Below are 21,628 nucleotides of genomic sequence, written 5' to 3'. Positions count from 1 at the left end.
AGTCAACATATGGAGGCAACAATAATCCACGTTCAGCAGCAATGTTTTCCCTTGGTTTTATTGTGTAACTAGTTTTTTTTCTCGTGTCTCTCCATGTCAGACTCCTGTTCCACACTCCAGTCCAGCAGGTGGCGGTAAAGCACATTTAAGTTTGACAACCGCCAAAACACTGAAGAAGAAGTTGACAAACCGAAAGCGTCTAAGAGCTCACATCGTGTTCCTGCTGCACAAGAGCGTCTGTACTTCTGCAGGTAAGTTTAATACTTCTACATTACGCTTATTTGTGGAGATGATGAAGGGGTTTATATGTGTTTATAAGCGAGTTTATAAGCGTGATTTATAGGACTGTCTGCTCCTGAAGCTCAAAGCCTCAAACACCGATTAAACTCGGTCCAAACACGGTCATTTTAACAATATAATGGGTTATTTTTATCCCTTGAAAGTGTTTGTGCTCTTCTATATCAGGTTGACTCAATAATTTCACATTATTCAGCACAGAATAAACTTTAAACAGAGTCGCAAAATCGAAAGTGAAAGCAGAGCTTCAGTAAACAGGAAGAATGGGGATTTTCCTTAAACTGCATTTAACTGGTAACGTTTTAGCACTAACTAACTACTAACTAAGCTAATAAATAATTAAAATAATAAGATAATAGTTGTCTAAAGCAGAAGTTATCGTGACAGACATATACATATCAAATGATCAAACCTGAATTATCTGAGGTGTCAGATCAGGGGTAAACCAACTGCATTAATGTTAATCAGTATATAAATATTTCTGCATGTGAATGGTGTGAAATGGCTGAAAGTCAGTTTGTGGTGTCCCTCATCATGTGGTCTGTTTCAGTAAGGTCTTGTTTGTGAAGTCAGCGTTGATTTCTATAAAGTGTGATGTTCTTAATCTCAGTATATTGTCATCTTCAGGTGATGGTCAGCGGCTGATTGTTTTCTCAAAACTCTGCTAATGTCTGCATTGGTGTTTTAGGTGCAGTATGGCAGAGGAGCGAGTAAAGGACTCTCTCACAGAGAAACACAGGTATTGACTCTGTTTTTAGATCAAATGAGATCAAATTAAACTCAACAAAAATTAAAAATAACATGACTGTGCATGTTAAACCTACAGTGTATATGTAGTGGTCGTTTCTCTGCGTTGTGTTATTTTTAATTAAAGAAGTCTCCACACAAATCTGGTCGTGCTGAGGTGATTTTATTTTGCCCTGTACAACACACACAATCAGGCAGTCCCTCTCTAAATATCAGTTGAGTCTCTCTTTTGCCTCTCCTCTCAACAGACATCGGGAAAGAGAAAGACAAGCTCTCACTACACACACTTTCACATATACATACACAAGATGTATAATACCACATACTAATATAAAATAATAGTAATAATAATAACAATATGAATATAACTAATAATTCTTATATAAAAATATACTAATAATTATTCACAATTACAACGTTGCAGTACAGAATTAGTGTTACCTAAATGTTAATTTACATACCTGTACAACACACACAATCAGGCAGCCACTCTCTCAATATCAGTTGATTCTCTCTTTTGCCTCTTAACCACAAGATATCTTTGAAATACAGATATTTAACTACAAAATACACTGCTGTAATGTCTATTCTATTAATAAGTCATGATGCATCTTTAGTGTGCTTACAAAATATATATCTTCAAACTTATATACATACTTATACATATTCAACCCTTTTATATACATCTATATATTATTTGTTATTGCATATCTACAGTATTTATTTATCAAAGTAGATCTATCTAATTATAAAATATTTAATCAAAACTTTAGCCGCGACTCACATGCGCGGGCCGCCATTTCACACTTTATAACTTTCACCCATTAACAGCACTCAAATAAACTTATCTGATTAACAACTTGAACAAGTGGTCAAGTATAACATTACGTGGCCTGTTTTCTCAAAAGCAGGTCATCTAAACATAATATATACGGCTAAACAGAATTTTAACATCAAATGAGCACAGCTCATAGAAACTGTACCTCTCCTCTTAACAGACATCGGGAAGGAGAAAGAGCTCTGAGCTCGCCAATACTTATATCTCTCTTGCTACGCGTGCACACTGTGACTCTTAACCCCGCGAAAGCGCATAACAATCTTTCAAAATAAAAGACGCAGACAAATAATCATTTAGATATAACATATTATAAAGAAATAATGATTTATATTCTGGTGTAACAACATAGCCTGCTACATATAGTTCAGTGAAGGGAAATGTTTAAATATTTTTGTCTCTCAGACTCTGAGATTATATTCATTTCTATAGATACAAAGTTATATTTTGTATTTTATATTTCCTCATCTGGTTTCTATAGTAAGTTTTTACTCTACAGGTTCCATCACAAGGTTTTAGAGTCAAATGTGTTTTCAGTGTAGCTGAGATTGTGCAGAATGAGAAAGCAGCGCATCACTCGTCTGTTTACCCATGATTCCTATGTAGCAGACCTGATCAGACAGACCTTCAGTTAACTATTAGTTTGTGCTGAATTAAACTACACAAACCTTTTTAAAAGAGACTGAAATTTCTTCTTCAGGTGTGTTTTAATCCTCTGGTGTGTTTGTGTCTTCAGTGTGAGATCAGGATCATGTGTGTCTCTGAAGAGTGACCAGTCAAAAGGTGATCCACCAAACTTCAGAGAGAAAACCCCATCATCTGCTCAAAGGTATTTAGTGTTTTACATTATTGCTCACACATGGACTGTTTCAGTATTTGTTAGGACATTTTTTTAAATATATTTACACAACTTTAAAGCAAAATATTTTAGAAACACAAGAACAGTGTTATATCAATTTCTTCAATTCATCCACACTCCTGATAAGGACAGATATCTGACCATTAAATATTTATCTACAGTTTGTAACTTTAAATAATGCATTATTACCTTTTTTATTTTCCTTTTATTATTACCTTTTTAAAGTTTTTAATGATTAATTTTCAATATTGGGAGGGTTAGCCTAATGAAAGTTAGGCTTACACCAAATTCCCATTAGCCACGTTTAAAACTATTATTAGACCTGTTTAATATAGGCTGATATGAATGTAATGAAAAATCACATCTAAACCTCAGCTTTTCCTTGTTAAACTGTAGACAGAAATAAAATAAAACACAAGCTTAATGAACACAACCTTACAATACAATAGAAGCTAGAGTATTCGGCAAGATCAAGGACTCCATTTATGAGCAAGTAATGAACAATTTGAAGTGTGACACAAGTAATGCTTCATTAACTCCACTGAACACTTGAACTAATCTAACACACATTCAGCTGGTACAGGAAGAGGCAATACAAGTGAAGAATAAAGGTATAGCACTAACAGATAATTAATCATTCATAATTCCCTATGAGATAATTGTGTTATAAAGAGACAATCAGGAGCACAGGGGCTGATGGGAAATGAAGTCCAGGAAGATAAAACCATGTGCCCTCTACTGTTCATAAGAGAGACTGCAGCAGGTTGTGATGCTCCTTTTCCTCTGGTGTGTTCAGTGTGAGATCAGGATCATGTGTGTCCAGCTCTGTGTCTCTCAAGAGTGACCAGTCTAAAGGTGATCCACCAAACTTCAGAGAGAAAACACCATCGTTTGCTCAAAGGTATTTAGTATTTTGTGTTTGACATTTTTAATCACACATGGACTGTTTCAAACATGTTATTGTGAACCAACATTACAGTAAAGAGAGTCATTCCTGAATGACTTTGTTGGCTCATTAAAACATTTACAGACACCAGATTTTTACTCCGAGTATTTTCAGTAAATCATAATTTTATATTTCCATGACAATTTAAAACATATATATTTCTCCATATAGAGTTCTCCAGATCTACCTGAGCTCAAACTCCCCTCTCACCCTGCAAATGAGAGGGAGCCCCAGGCTCAATGGTCTTATAAGCTCAGGGCTCTCTCCTTTTGGCATGCCAAACAAGCTTTATAATCAATCATCAGCTAAGTGTGATCGCTTGAAGTGTGTATGGGTGTTTCCCCAGTATTGGGTTGCAGCTGGAATGGCATCCACTGTGTAAAACATATGCTGGAATAGTTCATTCAACTGTGGTGACGCCTGATAAATAAGGGACCATGCTGAAGGCAAATGAATGAATATCTGTCTCTGTTTGCCTCTAAATGTATAGTTACAGTAGTTTTATCTGTTAACAGTGAAGAATATGAATTAGCAGATTCAGGAGACGAGACTCACAGGAGACACAAGAGCTTCACAGACAATCTCCAGTCAATCTTCCAGGTGGGAAAAACTCATTTAGATTAATTAAAGTCACTGAAATAACTCCCTGAAACACAGAAATATTTGTTCACAAGGCTTTTGAGGACTGAATCTTGTAACCTGCTTGAACTGTCTTAAGCTATGGAGGGCCATGCATTAAATATTTTTTCTTTTTTGTTTTCTTGTGATCGTTACTTAATTTTCAACTTGGCGAAATTGATTTCATATCACATTATCTGCAGGGATTCACTATCACAATCTAATTTATTCATGCAGCAGCTTATTTTGAGCTATACAGAACTATGCTATAAAATGGTGACAGTTGAGGGAATATTATTGGAAATGATGAGATGTAATATTACACATGAATATAATTACGAATGTACATTAGTCATGAGTAGGGTTTGGCGATACATCAAATATTAGCGATATTATCAGAATAATTTTGTCGACGATGTAAAATTTTGAAATATCACGTATATTGAATATTTCAAATTCAAGCATGACTACTTTGTCAATAAATCCACCGAGCGTCCAATATTACGCCCCTGTAAGCATTACCATGTGCACAGGAGATGTGAGTTCGCTCCTAAAGATTCAGCTGTTTTCTCTGACATGTTTACCAGTCATGATGACAGAAGACACAGAAAGAGAAACGACTCCCTGTCAGTTTTACTAATTTTACAAGAACTTCTAGTTTCGTTGTAATTATGAATGTTCTAGGTGTCAGTAGGTGACGTATGCATAAATTTGCATATCTGCATCTGTTAAAATTGATTGTCAGCTGTGTAATGGCTGCTGCTTATAAAGCCATGTGACGAGGATTGATTAGCCATGAGAAATCTGACTCCTCCCAAACCTATGTTGTGTACAGTAATCTCTCTGACATGATAAACATACAAGTTCAATAACTGCTGCCAAATATTAAACTGATCAAATTTGAAACAGAAGAGAAGCAGAGATCTGACTTTACCAGGGGCATACCTCACACTCTCAAGACTTTGGTTCAGAAGTTGTTTTGAAATAAAGGTGCTAAATAATTTGCAGTTGGTGCTTTGAAATGGCTGGAAATCCCTGCTCATTGAGAAGAGCAGAAACGGTACAGTACAGACACGTCAGAGTCTCCAAAATCTTCTGTGACTTCAGAAAAAAATTAATTTAAAAATGTGTCACTTTTTTTGACATCTTGTTACTGGAAAAGTCTGCAAAGCCGCTAAATATAGCAACAAAGATACTAAATTAGCAAAACATTTCACATATGTGTTCATTCATGTGTATTTGATGACTAGTCTAGATTAGGGCTAATCTTAGACGTCTATTAGATTTTCACTGACAGTCCAAATTTAGCAGAGATGTCTTTGTTTAGATGTTATTAGACTGTGGTTTCCACAGCCGTTCAGATGTTGTTTCAGATATTTGTCAGGTATTTGTTCTCAAACTGCTCCTGAGTGTAGGACTAGTCTCTTAAACATCTTATCCAAAGACTGTGTTGTGTTTATTTTTGTCCTTTGTAGCTGTGAAATGTCATTTTTATTAACATGTGAATGTGTGTGTCTGGTGTGTGATACTTCCAGCTGTCATGTGTGTGCTGCATTGTGCATCCGGTGTGCGACCCCCTTTAGTGTAATGTGCTCAAAACCTGCCTGGATCTACTTTAGCTGTGTGTTTATCTGAAAATAACCTTTGAATGTTCATCAGCCAATCAGAATCAAGCATTTAACAGACTCATAGTATCATGCATTATAATGTATTTTGAGTAGTTTGTGGATCTACAACTGTGTGTGAATGAATGTTTTGGTTAAAAGTTGTTCTTTTTTCTTCAATCGTAGAATCTTGAGAGTAAAATGATCAGATTCTTGAAGAATGAACTGGAGAAATTTAAGAAAATCTTACAGGTAGAAAACAGACAAGAGTTTGTAAAGGACTATAATGAGAACAGAAGCAGAATCACAGAAGCAGCTCTTGATCTCACACTCTTCTTCCTGAGAGAGATGAAGCAAGATCAAGCTGCTGATACTCTTGTGGGTAAGAGACTCATGGGTAGACCTACACAAAATCTGCTGATTTTCACAGAGTTTTAGTCCATCATTGAGTTTATTTATTTACTGTGTAAATGTGTGTACATTTATATTCATTCAGTTATTTAATTTCAGTAATATTGTTGACTAATATAAAAATGTTTATGATTTATTTACAGTACAGTTTGTAAAGTCATATTTTCTGTCCTTTAGTAGATCTGTTATATAAGAGTCTTGTGCTTTGTTTAACAATTAAGTAATTCTAATTAGATTTGTATTGTAAACATTAAATATTATTAAATATTATAATTAAAGTTAAAAAGGTGTTATATTTTTATTTCGTATATTAAGTTTTTAGTTATGATATTCCCTAAATCTTTCCACAGTTATCTGCAGATTGTTTACAAAATTCTCAACAGAAATAGCAAAAAATGTTTGAAAATTCTAGACGTGTAACAGATCACGGTGGATCCATGATTCATATGGATCACAACCCACGCTTTGAAAGACACGTGATCTGCGGATTAAATTTGTTACGATCGCTGAGAGATCTATATAAATGATGGTGATTTGCATATGTTTATTAATCCTTCCAATCGCTGCATTCAAATCTGAAAATGCAAAAATAAAGTTACAAACAGTCTGAAACAGTCTGTTTCTTTGCTCCTGTGTTTAGATGAGCTGTTCTTCATCAATCAGCTTAAATGTAGCCAGAAGAAGAAATATCAAAGTGTGTTTGAAGGAATTGCTCAGCAAAGAGACTCCGCACTTCTGAATAACATCTACACAGATCTCTATATCACTCAGGGTGCGAGTGAACAGGTCAACACTGAACATGAGATCAGACAGATTGAAGCTGCTTCCAGACGTCATCAGTCACTAGAGATACAGGTTGAATGCAAACATTTGTTTGAAGCACCTGAACAAGACGAGCAGATCAGAACTGTGCTGACAAAAGGAGTTGCTGGCATAGGGAAATCAATTTCTGTGCAAAAGTTTGTTCTGGATTGGGCTGAAGGAAAAGAAAATCAAGACATCAGCTTCATATTTCCTCTTCCATTCAGAGAGATGAACTTAAAGGAGAAAGAAAAACAAAGTTTAAAAGACCTCATAACTCAGTTTTTCCCAGAGACTAAAGGACTGAACCTTACAAGAAGCACACGATTCAAAGTCCTGTTCATCCTTGATGGATTGGATGAATGTCGTCTTCCTCTGAACTTTGCTGGTAATGAGACATGTCGTGATGTATCTTCAGCAGTCTCTCTGGATGTTCTCCTGACGAACCTCATCAAGGGAAATCTGGTTCCTTCTGCTCTCATCTGGATCACCAGCAGACCAGCAGCTGCCAGTAAGATTCCTGCTGACTGTATCGACCGGCTGACAGAGATACAAGGATTCAATGATGCCCAAAAGGAGGAGTACTTCAGAAAGAGACTCACAGATCAGAATCAGGCCAGAGAAATCATTGATCACATTAAACAGTCAAAGAGTCTCTTTATTATGTGCCACATCCCAGTCTTCTGCTGGATTTCAGCCACTGTTCTCCAAAACATTTTGAAGGAGAACAGAAATACTGAACTGAAACACAGGGCTAATGCTGAAACACTGCAGGAATCTCCCAAGACTCTGACACAGATGTACACACACTTTCTCCGCTTTCAGATCCAGCAGAGCAGAAGAAAGTATGATGGAGAAAACACACCAGATGTCTCCTGGGATCCAAACCTCATCCTTTCACTGGGGAAACTGGCCTTCCAGCAGCTGGAAAGAAACAACGTGATCTTCTATGAGAGCGATCTGAAAGACTGTGGCATTGACGTCTATAAGGCATCGGTGTACTCGGGCATGTGTACCCAGATCTTTAAGAAGGAGACAGGAATCATTCGTGGTACCATGTACTGCTTTCTTCACTTAAGCATTCAAGAGTTCATTGCAGCCCTTTATCAACATCTGTTTCTAGACAGCGACAAGAATCGAGCAGAAAAAAGCAAAAATAAGGCTATGAGGAATTTGCTGAAGACTGCTGTGGACAAGGCTCTAAAATGTGACCATGGACATCTGGACCTTTACCTTCGCTTCCTTCTCGGTCTGTCACTCCAGTCCAATCGACAACTCTTACGAGGCCTGTTGACACAGCAGGATGACAGAGACCAGAGCAAAGAGAAAATAATAGCATACATCAAGCAGAAACTTGAAGGGAATCTGTCTCCAGAGAGATCCATCAATCTGTTCTACTGTCTGAATGAACTGAACGATCAAACTCTGCTGAAAGAGATTCAGTTTCACCTCAGTAGAGGAAGTCTGTCATCTGCTGACCTTTCACCTGCCCAGTGGTCTGCTCTGGTCTTTGTGTTGTTGACCTCAGAGGAGGAGCTGGAGGAGTTTGAGCTTCAGAAATTCCAGACATCAGACGAGTGTTTAATCAGACTATCAGCAGTCATCAAATCCTCCAAAAGAGCTCTGTAAGTCAAAGTGCTTTAATCTAAGAAATAGACATTTGCTGAAATTAAATAATACATCATGTTAATGAACATGCACCATATTTATATCATATAAACTTTAAAATGCTGTGAATAATTGTTTATTATTTAATATTTTAGTGTTTTTAATGACATTCGGTTTAATGTATTGGCAGTGGTTGTTTAAGGAATAGTTTACCCAAGAGTGTAAATTTACTCATTTACTCACCCTCAAGGGGTTTTAAACCTTTCTAAAAGTTTCTTTTTCCTGTTAAAAAAGAAGAAAGATATTTTTAAAAATGCTAGAAACCTGTAACCATTGACTTACACAGCATTTGTTTCTCCTGTTATGGAGGTCAATGGCAAATGGTTTTCATCGGTCTTAAAGAATCATCTGTTGTGTTCAGCAGAATAAATCATACAGGTTTGGCACCACTTGATGATGAGGAAATGGGTGAACTATCTCTTTAAAACAGCAAATAAACTGTTAAACTACATTATCTATGATCAATAGCTGATGTTATCGATGAGGTAAAAGCATATTTAAAGAGTACAGTCAAAAATTCAGGTCTGCTCAGCATCTGTTGTTATCTTCCCTCATGGAGGATCATTTTATAACTGACTTTGGGATTTGTATGTGTTGTGTTGATTCTTTTGTGTGGAAATTTTACACAAGTCAGCTATAAAATGATGCAGCACCTTTAAAATCATTTCTGGTAAGAGTGGAATGATCACACTGATGTTGTTTTCTCTATTCTGTCTATTTTGACCTTCTCTATGCTGGTATTTATCAAGTAACAATGACCTGTGCCCCTGTTCATGGATAATATTTGCCATTGCCTTTCGAGTCCAATAGTGTTGCAGTGTTTACTATAAAGGTCAATCACTCACTCGTTCACTACCCTTCAGCTGTCCCTGATTTATATTGATTAAATACTTTTCATTATGTTAATAAACACTCATACACTCTCATTCACACACACATGCACACACACACACACACACACGCACACACACACACACACACACACACACACACACACAAACACTATGGTCAGTTTTGTTTACTCATTTCACCTATACTATATGTCTTGTGGGGGAAACTGGAGCTGGGACTCGATCTAGCAACCTTCTTGTTGGGTGAAAGTCCAAACCACTGTGCCGCCCTGAATAGCTGAATACCAGAAAACACAGACAAGAGAAACATACAGCAAACTATGATCAACACATAATGACTGAACAAAGGAGCTTAAACACACAGAGACTAGTAAGTTAACGGGGGTGAAGAGTAACTGGGCAACTAACAACAGTAACATGGGGAAAACTGAGGTGAACACAGAGAATACAAGGAAAACACAACAGTACCAGGACAGGCCAACCAGGACCATGACATAGCTCCCTTCTAGGAGAAGATTCCAGATGATCCTCAGAGGAAAACACAAAACAAAAGTGAGTTCAGCAAGCTGGCGGTGTTACAGTGGACAAGGGTGATAGGGGAGTGGCTGGTAAATGAAATAATGACAGGGTACAGAACAGATGGTGAGGGGGAAACTGACAGACAGGTGAACAGGAAGGAGGACAAAGCCAAGGCAGGGACTACTGAACAGTTAACCAGGGCAGATCCTGTGGATCAGACCTTTTATCTCAAAGGTTTTAGAGAAGATTGTGTCTGTACAGCTGAATGATTTCATGTTTAATAATAATAGTTTTGATAAATTTCAGTCAGGTTTTAGAGCTGGTCATATTGTGGGTTTTAAATGATGCTGTAGGAGCCATTTGTTTATTTTATTTAAAGGTTTGTGTTGTTAATCTTGACTTCTTTTATTTTGGAGATTTGCACCCCCTGCAGGCCAGAGAAAGCTTTAAAGACCGGGGTGTGGCCTACTGGAGAAGAGCCTGCTGGGAGCACATGGTCTTTAGACCTTACCTTCAGTGTTTGATGGCCAAAGTCGTTGGATTTTGTATAGTTCATATTAGTTTTTTTGTTTAACTAACTCTGCAACAAACAGCCACAAATGACGACTTATTGTTCCATGTATTATTTTTTAAGGAAGCGTCTAAACCCCTCAGCAGACCCAAGATGTGACTAATTAGAAATTTCGATTAAGGATAGTCACAACAGATGTCTTGTTGGAGCTTGATTTAGGTAGTCCTGTTGTTCTTCTATTATTGGATCTCACTGCTGCTTTTGATACAGTGGATCATGTCATCCTCATTGATCAGCTTAGAGAACAGGCTAGTATCCAGGGTCTAGCCTTGGACTGGTTTTCTTCATATCTGAAGAGCTATATCAGTCAGTTTGGGCAACTCTTGTTCTTCTGTCATTCAATTAATGTGTGGAATTCTGCAGGGCTTAATACTGGGTTCGGTTTTGTTTTCCCTTTACTTATTTCCATTGGGAATTTTTTTTTTAAAAGCATAGCATAAATTACCATCTATATGCTGATAACTCTCAAATCTACTTCCTCATAAAATCTGAGGATCAATCCACCCTTCAGGCTTTGTTTAATTGTTTGGCTGATGTGAGAGATTGGTTAGCGAACAACTTTCTCCAACTGAACGAGGACAAGTGTGAATTGATTGTTTTGTGTCAAAAAGGTTCAGATTTCATTGGCAATCTGTCATTGCTTTCTGGAAAAATACATTCCTCTGTAAAAAGTCTTAATAATAATAATAATTTCTTACATTCATATAGCGCTTTTCTGTGCACTCAAAGCGCTTTACACATAGAGGGAATCTCATCCACCACCAGTGTGCAGCATCCACCTGGATGACGCAAAGGCAGCCATTTTGCACCAGACCGCACACCACACACCAGCTGATTGGTGGAGAGGAGACAGAGTGATGAAGCCAATTATGATATGGGGAGGGTTAGAAGGCAATGATAGACAGAGGCCAGTGGGCAAATTTGGCCAGGATGCCGGGGTTAAACCCCAACTCTTTTTCAAAGGACATACTGGGATTTTTAATGAGAGTCAGGACCTCGGTTTAACGTCTCATCTGAAAGACAGCGCTCACTGAGCATTACAGAGTCTGTGTCACTGTACTGGGGCCTTAGGACCCACACAGACCGCAGATTAGTGCCCCCCGCTAGCCTCACTAAAACCATTTCCAGCAGCAACCTAGCTTTCCCATGTGGTCTCCCATCCAGGTACTGACCAGGCGCAGCCCTGCTTAGCTTCAGTGGGTGACCATGTGAGAGTTGCAGAGAACTAGCTGCTGGTGTTATCTTTGACCCTGAGCTTCAATTTGATCGCCAAATTAATGCGGCTGTCAAAAATAGTTTTTTTTATTTTCAATATATTGCCAAGCTGAAGTCTGTCCTCTCTTTCAGTGATTTGGACATGGTTGTTCATGCCTTCATCTGTTCTCGTCCGGATTATTGCAACATGTTGTATCTGTGTGTGAGTCAGGCCTCTCTCTCGGGTGACTGCAGTTGGTCCAGAATGCAGCTGCCAGACTTTTAACAGGCACAAAAAAGGAGAGCACATTACACCCGTACTGGTTTCCCTACTCTGGCTGCCAATCCAGTTTAGAATTCAGTACAAAGTGCTGCTGTATGTTTTTAAATCCCTCCATGGCCCCTGAGTATATTTCTGAGCTAATGAATATACACCAACTCGTGAGATCTCATCGCTCTAAGGATCGACTCTATTTTCTGGAACGATCTTCCACTCTCCATAAGAACTTCTCCATCTCTTGAGTCTTTTCAGAGGTCACTGAAACACACCTATTTTCTTCAGCTTTCACTCATGTGTTGTGAGTTTATGCACTTTGGTTCCTTGTATGTTTACATGTATTATGTGTGTTTTTATGTACAGCACTTTGGTAGCCATTGTGGTTGGTTAAAAGTGCTCTAGAAATAAAATTGAGTTCAGTTGATCAGGATAAACAGCAGGAGCACAGAGCTATAGTGAAGCTGGTAAAACCCTCCATGATGATGTGAGCCGACTTTTCTGGAGGTTTCAAACACCTCTTGACTGCCTGGATGTCCTTAACAGGGTGGTCTAGAGTGTATTTTAAGGCTTGGTTGTGATGATAAGATGCAATGCAATGTGTGCTCATGCTTCACTTGTAGAAAATCAGCTTATTTTTTCATATATCTGACTTTAATTATATAGAGCTACTCGGCTAACATGAAGACTAACGTCATATTTCCTAGTTCCTCTGAAAGGCCCGTCCTCAAGAGGCTCTGATTGGTCAGCTAATGCATTTTGCTGTGATTCGCGGATCGGCTCCAGATCACCAGGAAAAGTGTCACGGCTCTACAAGCATGTGCTTTTGCGCTGTGTAAATCCTATCAGTCAGAGTAGCCGTATCAGTGTGAGCCTGAATCAGACAGAAAATGACACAGAGGACACAGCTGAAGCTCACGCCTGCTCTCTAAAATATCATCTGACAAGAGTCTTTCACATATATTCAGAATAAGCATGTGTGAGTAATATGAAACATTCTCATATCTTTTGCGAGTTTGTTATTTGAGATGTAGAACGCAGGGAAAGTGTCCGCATAGAGAGACACTGCAGCGCTGCTGAATATTGTGTGTTTACAGCGGTTTGATGGATAAATATGAATCTTTAGCTAAATTGTTAGTGTTGCAAAACAGCGTTTCCTTGTTTATGTCCTCGCTACAACATATCGTTAGCTCTAGAAACTGTGTCTGATGTGCTAGAGACAACTGAAATGGTGGACATGGCTGGATTAGGCTGAGGAGCTGCAGGCAAGATTATAGGGCAGGCAGTCCTTATCACTGACATGGAAGAATCTTTAGAAACAAAAACACACAAACAGCAAACAACAATGAATATATTTATTTATGTTCTATATTTCTGTTACATATGCATCTGTTTCACTTTATTCTGAAAAGGGCTTTGAGATGCAACTTTTAAAGATGCTACAGAAAATTATTGTTATTAGTTTGTTTGTTCAATAATAATAAATAAAACAATTTAAAAAATACTGTCTTGCAGTGTTAGGCGTTTAATGAAGAGTTGGGCTATTGGAGCATCTGAAGGAAGCCATTTAATTGTGTTTTATAGACTTAAATACTATTTAAAGCTAAAATCACCAGATGTGCTCACTAATTAGAGAAGTTAAACCAGTCACTACATTCATACATCCTTCAGACTATTAAACACTCCAGATCAACACATACATATTGTGTTTGTCCTCTACACAGGCTACAGGGATGTAATCTCACTGTTCGGTCCTGTAAGAGTTTGTCTTCAGCTCTACAATCCTCAAACTGTGTGCTGAGAGAGCTGGACCTGAGTAACAATGACCTGCAGGATTCAGGAGTGAAGCTTCTCTCTGATGGACTGAGGAGTCAACACTGTAAACTGGAGACACTGAGGTCTGAGTTCAAGCATCTGATTGATTATTTGATTGATTGATTATTTGATTGATTGATTGATTGATTGATTGATTGATTGATTGATTGATTGATTGATTGGTTGGTTGGTTGGTTGGTTGGTTGGTTGGTTGGTTGGTTGGTTTTTTGTTTTGTTACATCAGACAGATCACATTAACAGTGTGGTTTTTAGTAATGTGTGCTCTTTCTCAGATTGGCCATGTGTAATCTCACTGTTCAGTCCTGTAAGAGTTTGTCTTCAGCTGTTCAATCCTCAAACTGTGTCCTGAGAGAGCTGGACCTGAGTAACAATGACCTGCAGGATTCAGGAGTGAAGAAGCTCTCTGATGGACTAAAGAGTCAACACTGTAAACTGGAGACACTGAGGTAAATGATTCTCCACTCTACAATAACTACAGTCAGACAGTTTCATATTAGAGCTTTTCATGCTTGAACATGTTAACCCTGGGTGATACTAAACCCCAGATAACAGGAATTATGGTTTATCAGTAATTATGTTTCACACTGCTCATACTATACCTGTAGTTAACCCTCAGGGGTCTGAGGTGATTTTGGGACCCCTGAGATGTTTTGACATGCCCTGACATTTGTGCTTATTTCAGCTACTTCTTTCATAGTACTGGCCAACATGTATTTTATTTGTATTCAGCACAAAGTGTGCTACAATAATATGTGAGAAATATTGGTGTACATGCTTGTGTTTTTTAGAAATAAATATTATGTGTGGTTAGTAGGTTTTAGAGGACAAAATAGCTGAAAAAAGGTCCAAAAACCACACTGAATGTGCCTGAACAAGACTTTAGAGTAAGCAGTCTTTTAGGCTGGAATATTTACTGCTCATATATGTAAAATTATTCGGTACTCTCATTCAAAGAAAACATTACAAATGATCTACGATTTGTTGGGTTTGTTTTGGGTGATCTCAGCGGTATGCGTGAGTGACAATGGTCATGAATAATTCACACCTGGAGAGACAACAGACACTCCACCATTCACACATCAAGGGGAGTGTACAGCAATCAGGGTTTGTACGGGTGCTGGAAATCCTGGAAAATGCTTGATTTTTAATATAGTGTTTTCAAGGTTAGAAAAGTGCTTGGATTTTAGACAAAGTGCTTGAACCTGCTTGAAATTGAAATTGCAGGACTAGAAATTATGACCGTTTTGGTCGCATATATGCCCTTAATTGCACTTAAAAACGGCAAACGCAGCGCTCGGGAACAGTCTTAAACAGTCGTCATGTCAACTTGCAAACAAAGCCCACAATGCCCGCCCCACCGCTCTTCTGATTGGCCCACTGCTTGCAATATATGCGAATGGATTGGTTAATATAAGCTGTCAATCAGTTGAGATGACAGAGAGATACTGCCGCGAAAATGTAAAGGTCTGGAACAGAGAGAATGAAAATAACACTGACAGATTTAGTTTTCCACCTAATGTTAAAAATAGCGGCACAACTGATCAGTGATCATGTGGTGAATGTTAAGTGAAGTTTCATAAACTAATTTCGAGAGGAGCACGTGATATGATTGAGCACGTCTGGCCACTCATATGTAATCAGTAATAATCCAATCGGAGTGATCCTAGTTTACTATAAATGGATCAATTTCTCCGTACTGTTCTATCTTCGTTTGTAAGAATGCTTCCCACTACAAACGCTCCAGCATTTAACCTATGCTTCAGCATTGTTTAACCTTTCAACGTGGAAGAACAAACAAACAAACAGCAACAACAACAACTTCAGCCAGAACCCCGCTCTCCCCAAAACTTCAGCCGCTGCCTTGCACGCTATCAAGCCTGAATTACAGCAAGACGCCGGCCCACCAGCTCTTCCAACTTCTACTCCAACTTCCCCACACAACGCAAGCCACAACTTCAATTAAACTCAAGACGCCAGCGATCCAAGCCATTTCTATGAAGCCGGACTCTCACTGATATCCTAGAGGTCCACTTTCGGTAACGTACATACTTTAAGCGGAAACCTCGCTACATAACTACACTCTAACAAAGACTAAACATTTTATAAAAGTTTTGAAAGACGAGACCAGCGTGAATCAAATGATTTCAATAAAGAACTCACCTCTCAACCTCCCGCCTGTCCACAGATCCATAACTTTCTGACTGTTGAAGTAGCTCGATTGCTACTGACCAAGCAATCTATTCCACAAACATTAGTCCACAACATATTCATATGTTGATAAACGTCCATGGAAGGATGCACTGTTTTCAGTCAAACCAGCTTCTGGAGCACATGCAGCAGAATAGATTTTCAGGCATAAACACTATAGCGATTTTGGTTGACAAAATGGCCGCCGACCTTTTGCACTCTGACTGATTCTCCAAGGAGCCAATTGCTGAAAGGAGAAGTGTCACCATCCAATGAGCTTTCTAAACTTTAGATGGCCCCGGCTTATCTCTCGACAGTTTCATAAATGGACTGAGTGCTAAGACTTTGTGAATGAATCGGGCCAGATACGCTCAAGATTTTTCAATCATGTTAAGATTCCGAACGTGATGATATTTATCATGGATTTAGTAAAAGCCCATGATAAACAGTACATTCACACAGTTCCTACTAAGTGATGACATCGTTTTTTCAAGTTAAGGGTTTGATGTTGGCAGTTGATATTTACATTTAAAAAAATAAAAAATAAATGTATAATAATAATAAATAAAATAACCCCTCTGCCACATCCAATCTGATAGCCATGGAACCAATGAAAAGAGTATTACCCAGCCAGTGAAAAACATTCAACACAAAGCATTGAAGCTCTTTTGCAACATGCCAATAGCTACTCGTATATTAATACACATGAGTGCCTTAGTCATGTTTATAATGGCAAGTCAGTGGGATGTGAAACAGCAAAGAAACAACTTCCTGCCTGACTGCTACGAACAAGGAGGACATTTCTGGCAGTGGAGTAACGTTTCATTTACTGACTCTGTGTTAGATACATTTTGCTTTTAAACAAACTTCTATATCACTAAGGGGTTTAAACTCCACTCCACCATACTAACATCTCACCTGCTCTTCAAGTGGTACTTCCAGAACCGCCAGCCAAGACACGCCCCATATCCTCAGTTCTCCATACATCTGCCACCCTGCAGGGGGACGAATGTCCACTTCTACAACCCTTACACATTGTGACATCAAAGCTGTTGTGACATGTATTAACAAAGGTGCTTCGATTCACAGTTGCCCACGCACTTATGAAGACAACTTGCATGAATATCAGCTAAAACATTTAATTATGTCTGCTGTACATGTACCATGTTGTGACCATTTAATTTCTAATTCTTTCTTGTTTTCTCATTTTAGAGGTCATGGCTACCGGCTCCAGAAACTGCCCTTATTCAACCCATCACACTCTACATCCATTCCAAATGTATTCACACTCTTCGCAAAGATGCATTTCCCCTCATACAGCCCACACACTTGATGCCATATTCACACTAGCCTTTTGGTTTTTGAGAAGTCTGAACTAACATAATTTCAATCCCAAATTCCATCCCATCGTAGCTGATCTAACTTGGCAGGAGGAGGAAGCTCTGCCTTTCTTTATTAAGCAAACGGATCATTTACACAAATGCACTCTATTTACATTTTTTGACCCCCCCCCCCCATCACCCCCCCCCCTCCCACATACACCTATTTCAAACCCTATTAGCTTTCTTACACCTCAAGAGAACAATACCACATCAGGGAAGCCCAGCGGATCCTCTCTAACCGACCTCCACCCACATGCATTTTTATGCCTCTTCCGCCCTTTTCTTACTTAAATCTTCCCTCCAAACTCAAACTATCCCATACTTCCATTTACTCTTTTTCATCACAGCTCTGACCCATCTAGGGGTCACCCAAGTTTCAATTGATGTAGGAGCAATGCTCTAAACAACTCATATACACTTACACTTCAAATACCACTATCGTCACACTCCCCATCCCAATCCCCCCACCCCCCACCCCCCGGTCACCATTGCACCTCTGCAACTGCAGAGACTCTCCGCCAAGTTACATTACCAATTGCACCATGGCACTGGCACTCTAGCCGAGCCCCTCTTTTACTTCATCTCTACATATCACTACCGACTCTCACCTCACATCTACATATCCCTAATGACAGTATTTTTCATTCTTACAGGAACATGCATAACTATACAATACTGACTACCACTGCACTTCTGCAACAGCAGAGATGCTTCAAGTTACATTCACCCATAGCACCACTGCACTGGCATTCTAGCTGAGCCCCTCTTTTACTTCATCTCTACATATCGTTACTGACAATATTTAGCACTCATAATGCTCCAATGCTGACTACCACTGCACCTCTGCAACAGCAGAGACGCTCCGCCGAGCCTTATTCTCCCTCTGCCTTCCACCCACCTCCTCCCCCTCCCCCTCCCCATTTATAATTGACACAATCGCCCAGTAACACTATTCTGATTTTAGAGATGATTCACAGCATTCTCAGCCTCTCATGTACCAGGCTTCAAGATTAAAATTGCTGACGCTCTTTCTCGTTTTTTCCTACCAGAGATTTCGGCAGTTGGCCCCAGAAGCGGATCCCCATCCTACACCCATCCCTCCATATTCAGAGATGATATTGCCTTAAATCACCCTATGCACAATTTACACCAAGCATCCATCTCCCTTATTTTAGAAGCCGTAGCCCCTAGAACCCTTCAGTCGTACCTCTCAGCATGGAATACATTTAAACATTTCCACACCCAGTACAACACAGTTTGCCAACTTTTCCCTTCTCACCATTGCATCCTTTATTACACACCTACACTCCTCAAAAAACATTCAAGCCAGCACCATTAGGAGTTATTTAAGCGGGATTAATTTCTTTCACAAATTGATCCATGGCTCCCCAGGAAGACTCCATTTCCAACTCCCAAACCCGCCTTCTTATTAAAGGCATACAGAAAGCCCATCCCACCTCCCCAGACTCCAGGCTACCCATCACATAAAGCGTCCTCTATAAATGCATTTCCACTCTCCGCAAGGTTAAATTTCCTCAAATACTGACCGTACTCTTGACGCCATGTTTAATCTTTCTTTTTTGATTTCTTAGATGCTCCGAAATCACCATAGTATCTAAATTTAATCCAAGCATTTACCCTACCATCTCCGATCTTATTTTGTTAGATGAGGGAACTCTTTCCTTCCTCATAAAACAAGTAAAACAGACCAGGCACGTAAGGGACTTTTCAACTACATATTTGACCTCCCCTTACCCACACTCCCATTCCAAACACTCACGGCATTTCTACATTTTAGGAAACCCCAAAAACCAAGTCCCCTTTCCCCCTTATTTGTAGGTGACACAAACCGCCCAGTAACGTGATTCTGATTTCAAAGACACCTCAAAGCAGTTCTCAGACTATCAGGCTTTCCCTCAGATTCATACACCAGTCACTCCTTTATAATAGGGGCAGCCACCACAGCAGCACAAATGGCTCTCGCAACAACAGATCCAGACTCTGGGAAGATGGTCATCCGATGCCTGCAAGACGTACATACGCCTTAGCCAAAGGTACCCAAAAGAAGCCCAAATGACCCTTGCCAGCCATCAATCCACATCTATCAAGAGCGAAAGCACAACTCAGCCACCTTCCCTGCTTCTTTTCCTTCCTTCTAGACTGAGCAACACTCAGTTTTCTCCCCCAGTCAAGTAGTTAATAGAAGTTTCAGCTAAGCCCCCCTTGTCACCCGCCACCCCGGCCATTTCCGCAGAAGTCTTCACTGCCCCCTTATATTTCCCAACTCATGCTGGACCCTGCCCCCCCTAAGGCTCTGACTCCCGCAGGAGTGTTACCCCGAGCTTCGACTCCCGCAGGAGTCATCTCACTGAGCCGCCCCCTCCAGGCCTTAGATTACCCCATTATTTATTTATATATATATATATATATATATATATATATATATATATATATATATATATATATATATATATATATATATATATACTCTCATATATACATATATATTTATATATAGCGCTGCCACTTCCCAGCTCTGTCTCCATCAGGAGTGTTCCTCGAGCATATTTTGTTTTGACTCTTAAGGAGTCAACCCTGGACACCCCTTTTTTTGGCCCCCTCCACTAGTCACCCTCCACCCCGCCCCCTGCTCAGGCTTCAACAGGAGTCTGTTTCACCCTTTGCTCCAGCTGGAGCTCCCTAGCCTCTTTCCCTTTCCATAACCTCTATATCCAGCAGCCGGATATAGCAAAAACTTTCTAGCTTTTGGGGGGAAATTCTTCGAAATACACGGCTGCGGTCCTGAGTTGATAGCATTTTGGGGAGCTCTCGAGACCTACCTGATCTCGGATCTCCTGATATGCTTATCGACCGGGTGGGAGCCCTGGGCTCAAATATCTCAGAGCTCTGGGTTCTCTCCCGGGACAGCATGCCAAACCTGCTTTATACGCCAAGCATATCTAAGTAGGAACTCTTGAAATCACCATTTACACTTTTCGAAGAGTGGATAAAAGACTTCCGGTGGGTTAAAGTCTGCTATGAAAATGACTAAAGCCACTCACTGTAAAGCCTGGGGTAAGTTACGGAGTTCGCAGGTAGCCGTGTTTGCCACACATTTTAAGCACGAGATGTTCTGTTTAATCCTTCATTTAATCGTCACGATATTGTCAGTCATGCAACTGCAGCACGTACACTGTCGCAAAAGACCTTGCATTCACTAAGATTAAAATAATATTGCAGCTCATGAAAAGACCTTTACTATCAGGGCTTAACATTAACACCCGCCAACCCGCCAAATGCGGGTAGATTTCAGCTTTGGCGTGTTAGACAGTTACTCCCACGAGCCACTTTGGCTGGTTGTAAATAATTTTTAAATTGTGGATTTCTTAAAAGCAGGGTTTGACAATAAGGATGACCCAATATGTGTGCAAATGTGATTTTAGAATCGAGAAACAGCACGACTAACAAAATAATAATTGCGTTCACGTGTGCCATAGAAAGCAGGTGAATACCGAATGAGAAGATGATCACTCGCGCTAACAGCTGATGTGATGCGTGCTCCTGTTTCCTTTCTTGAAGCAACCGTGCCTGGAACGCAACTGTGATCGATTCTCTTTCATATAGACCAGACAAAAAGTTATGCTAATGAAACCAGTCTTGCTGCTTTCAAGAGCTCCAAATATGTGTTTTTTTTAAGCAGCACCGGTTGCTTTCGCTTTGATTAGATTATTAATTGCCTTAACTGTGTGATCATCCTTTCACACACAGTATGTTTTTCCCCTGATGTCTTTTGCTTACGGTTAATTTTGTTAATATGGTTTAATTATTTTTTTACAACATTGCTTTAATATTGCTTTCTCCATTTATGTGTAGTTAACTGCTGATCTGAGAGACCTTTAGCCAGGACAGATTACTGTGCATATTTTTGATACATGACAATAATGTATATTTAGCTTGTTTTGACACATTTAAAAAATTTTACAAAACGTGAAATGAATGAGGAGGCATGTGGACACAACACAAAATCT

The 21,628-nt window shown here is 39.4% G+C and overlaps 1 protein-coding gene across 1 annotated transcript; it reads left to right on the top strand.

Annotated features, from left to right (window-relative positions):
• Positions 1-202: 202 nt before the first annotated feature.
• On the top strand, positions 203-8,822 carry LOC130222057 (NLR family CARD domain-containing protein 3-like). The gene is made up of 7 exons (XM_056454683.1): positions 203-251; positions 986-1,036; positions 2,616-2,708; positions 3,535-3,639; positions 4,200-4,284; positions 6,093-6,288; positions 6,958-8,822. The coding sequence occupies exons 2-7, from the start codon at positions 993-995 to the stop codon at positions 8,745-8,747; spliced, it is 2,313 nt and encodes a 770-aa protein (XP_056310658.1). The 5' UTR covers positions 203-251; positions 986-992; the 3' UTR covers positions 8,748-8,822.
• The last annotated feature ends 12,806 nt before the right edge of the window (positions 8,823-21,628 follow it).

Source organism: Danio aesculapii, chromosome 4, assembly GCF_903798145.1.
Source record: "Danio aesculapii chromosome 4, fDanAes4.1, whole genome shotgun sequence".
Taxonomy (NCBI): Eukaryota; Metazoa; Chordata; class Actinopteri; order Cypriniformes; family Danionidae; genus Danio; species Danio aesculapii.
Note: the sequence above shows the minus strand (reverse complement) of the source record. Positions and strands in the feature narration are given on the sequence as shown.

What these genes read in the sequence shown, in the direction of transcription:
- LOC130222057 (XM_056454683.1), top strand. Translation starts at nt 993, where the DNA reads ATGGCAGAGGAGCGAGTAAAGGACTCTCTCACAGAGAAACACAG. An exon ending in TCTCTCACAGAGAAACACAG is followed by an intron (nt 1,037 to 2,615) that starts GTATTGACTCTG and finishes TTGTGTCTTCAG; the next exon opens with TGTGAGATCAGGATCATGTG. An exon ending in AGCTGCTGATACTCTTGTGG is followed by an intron (nt 6,289 to 6,957) that starts GTAAGAGACTCA and finishes TCCTGTGTTTAG; the next exon opens with ATGAGCTGTTCTTCATCAAT.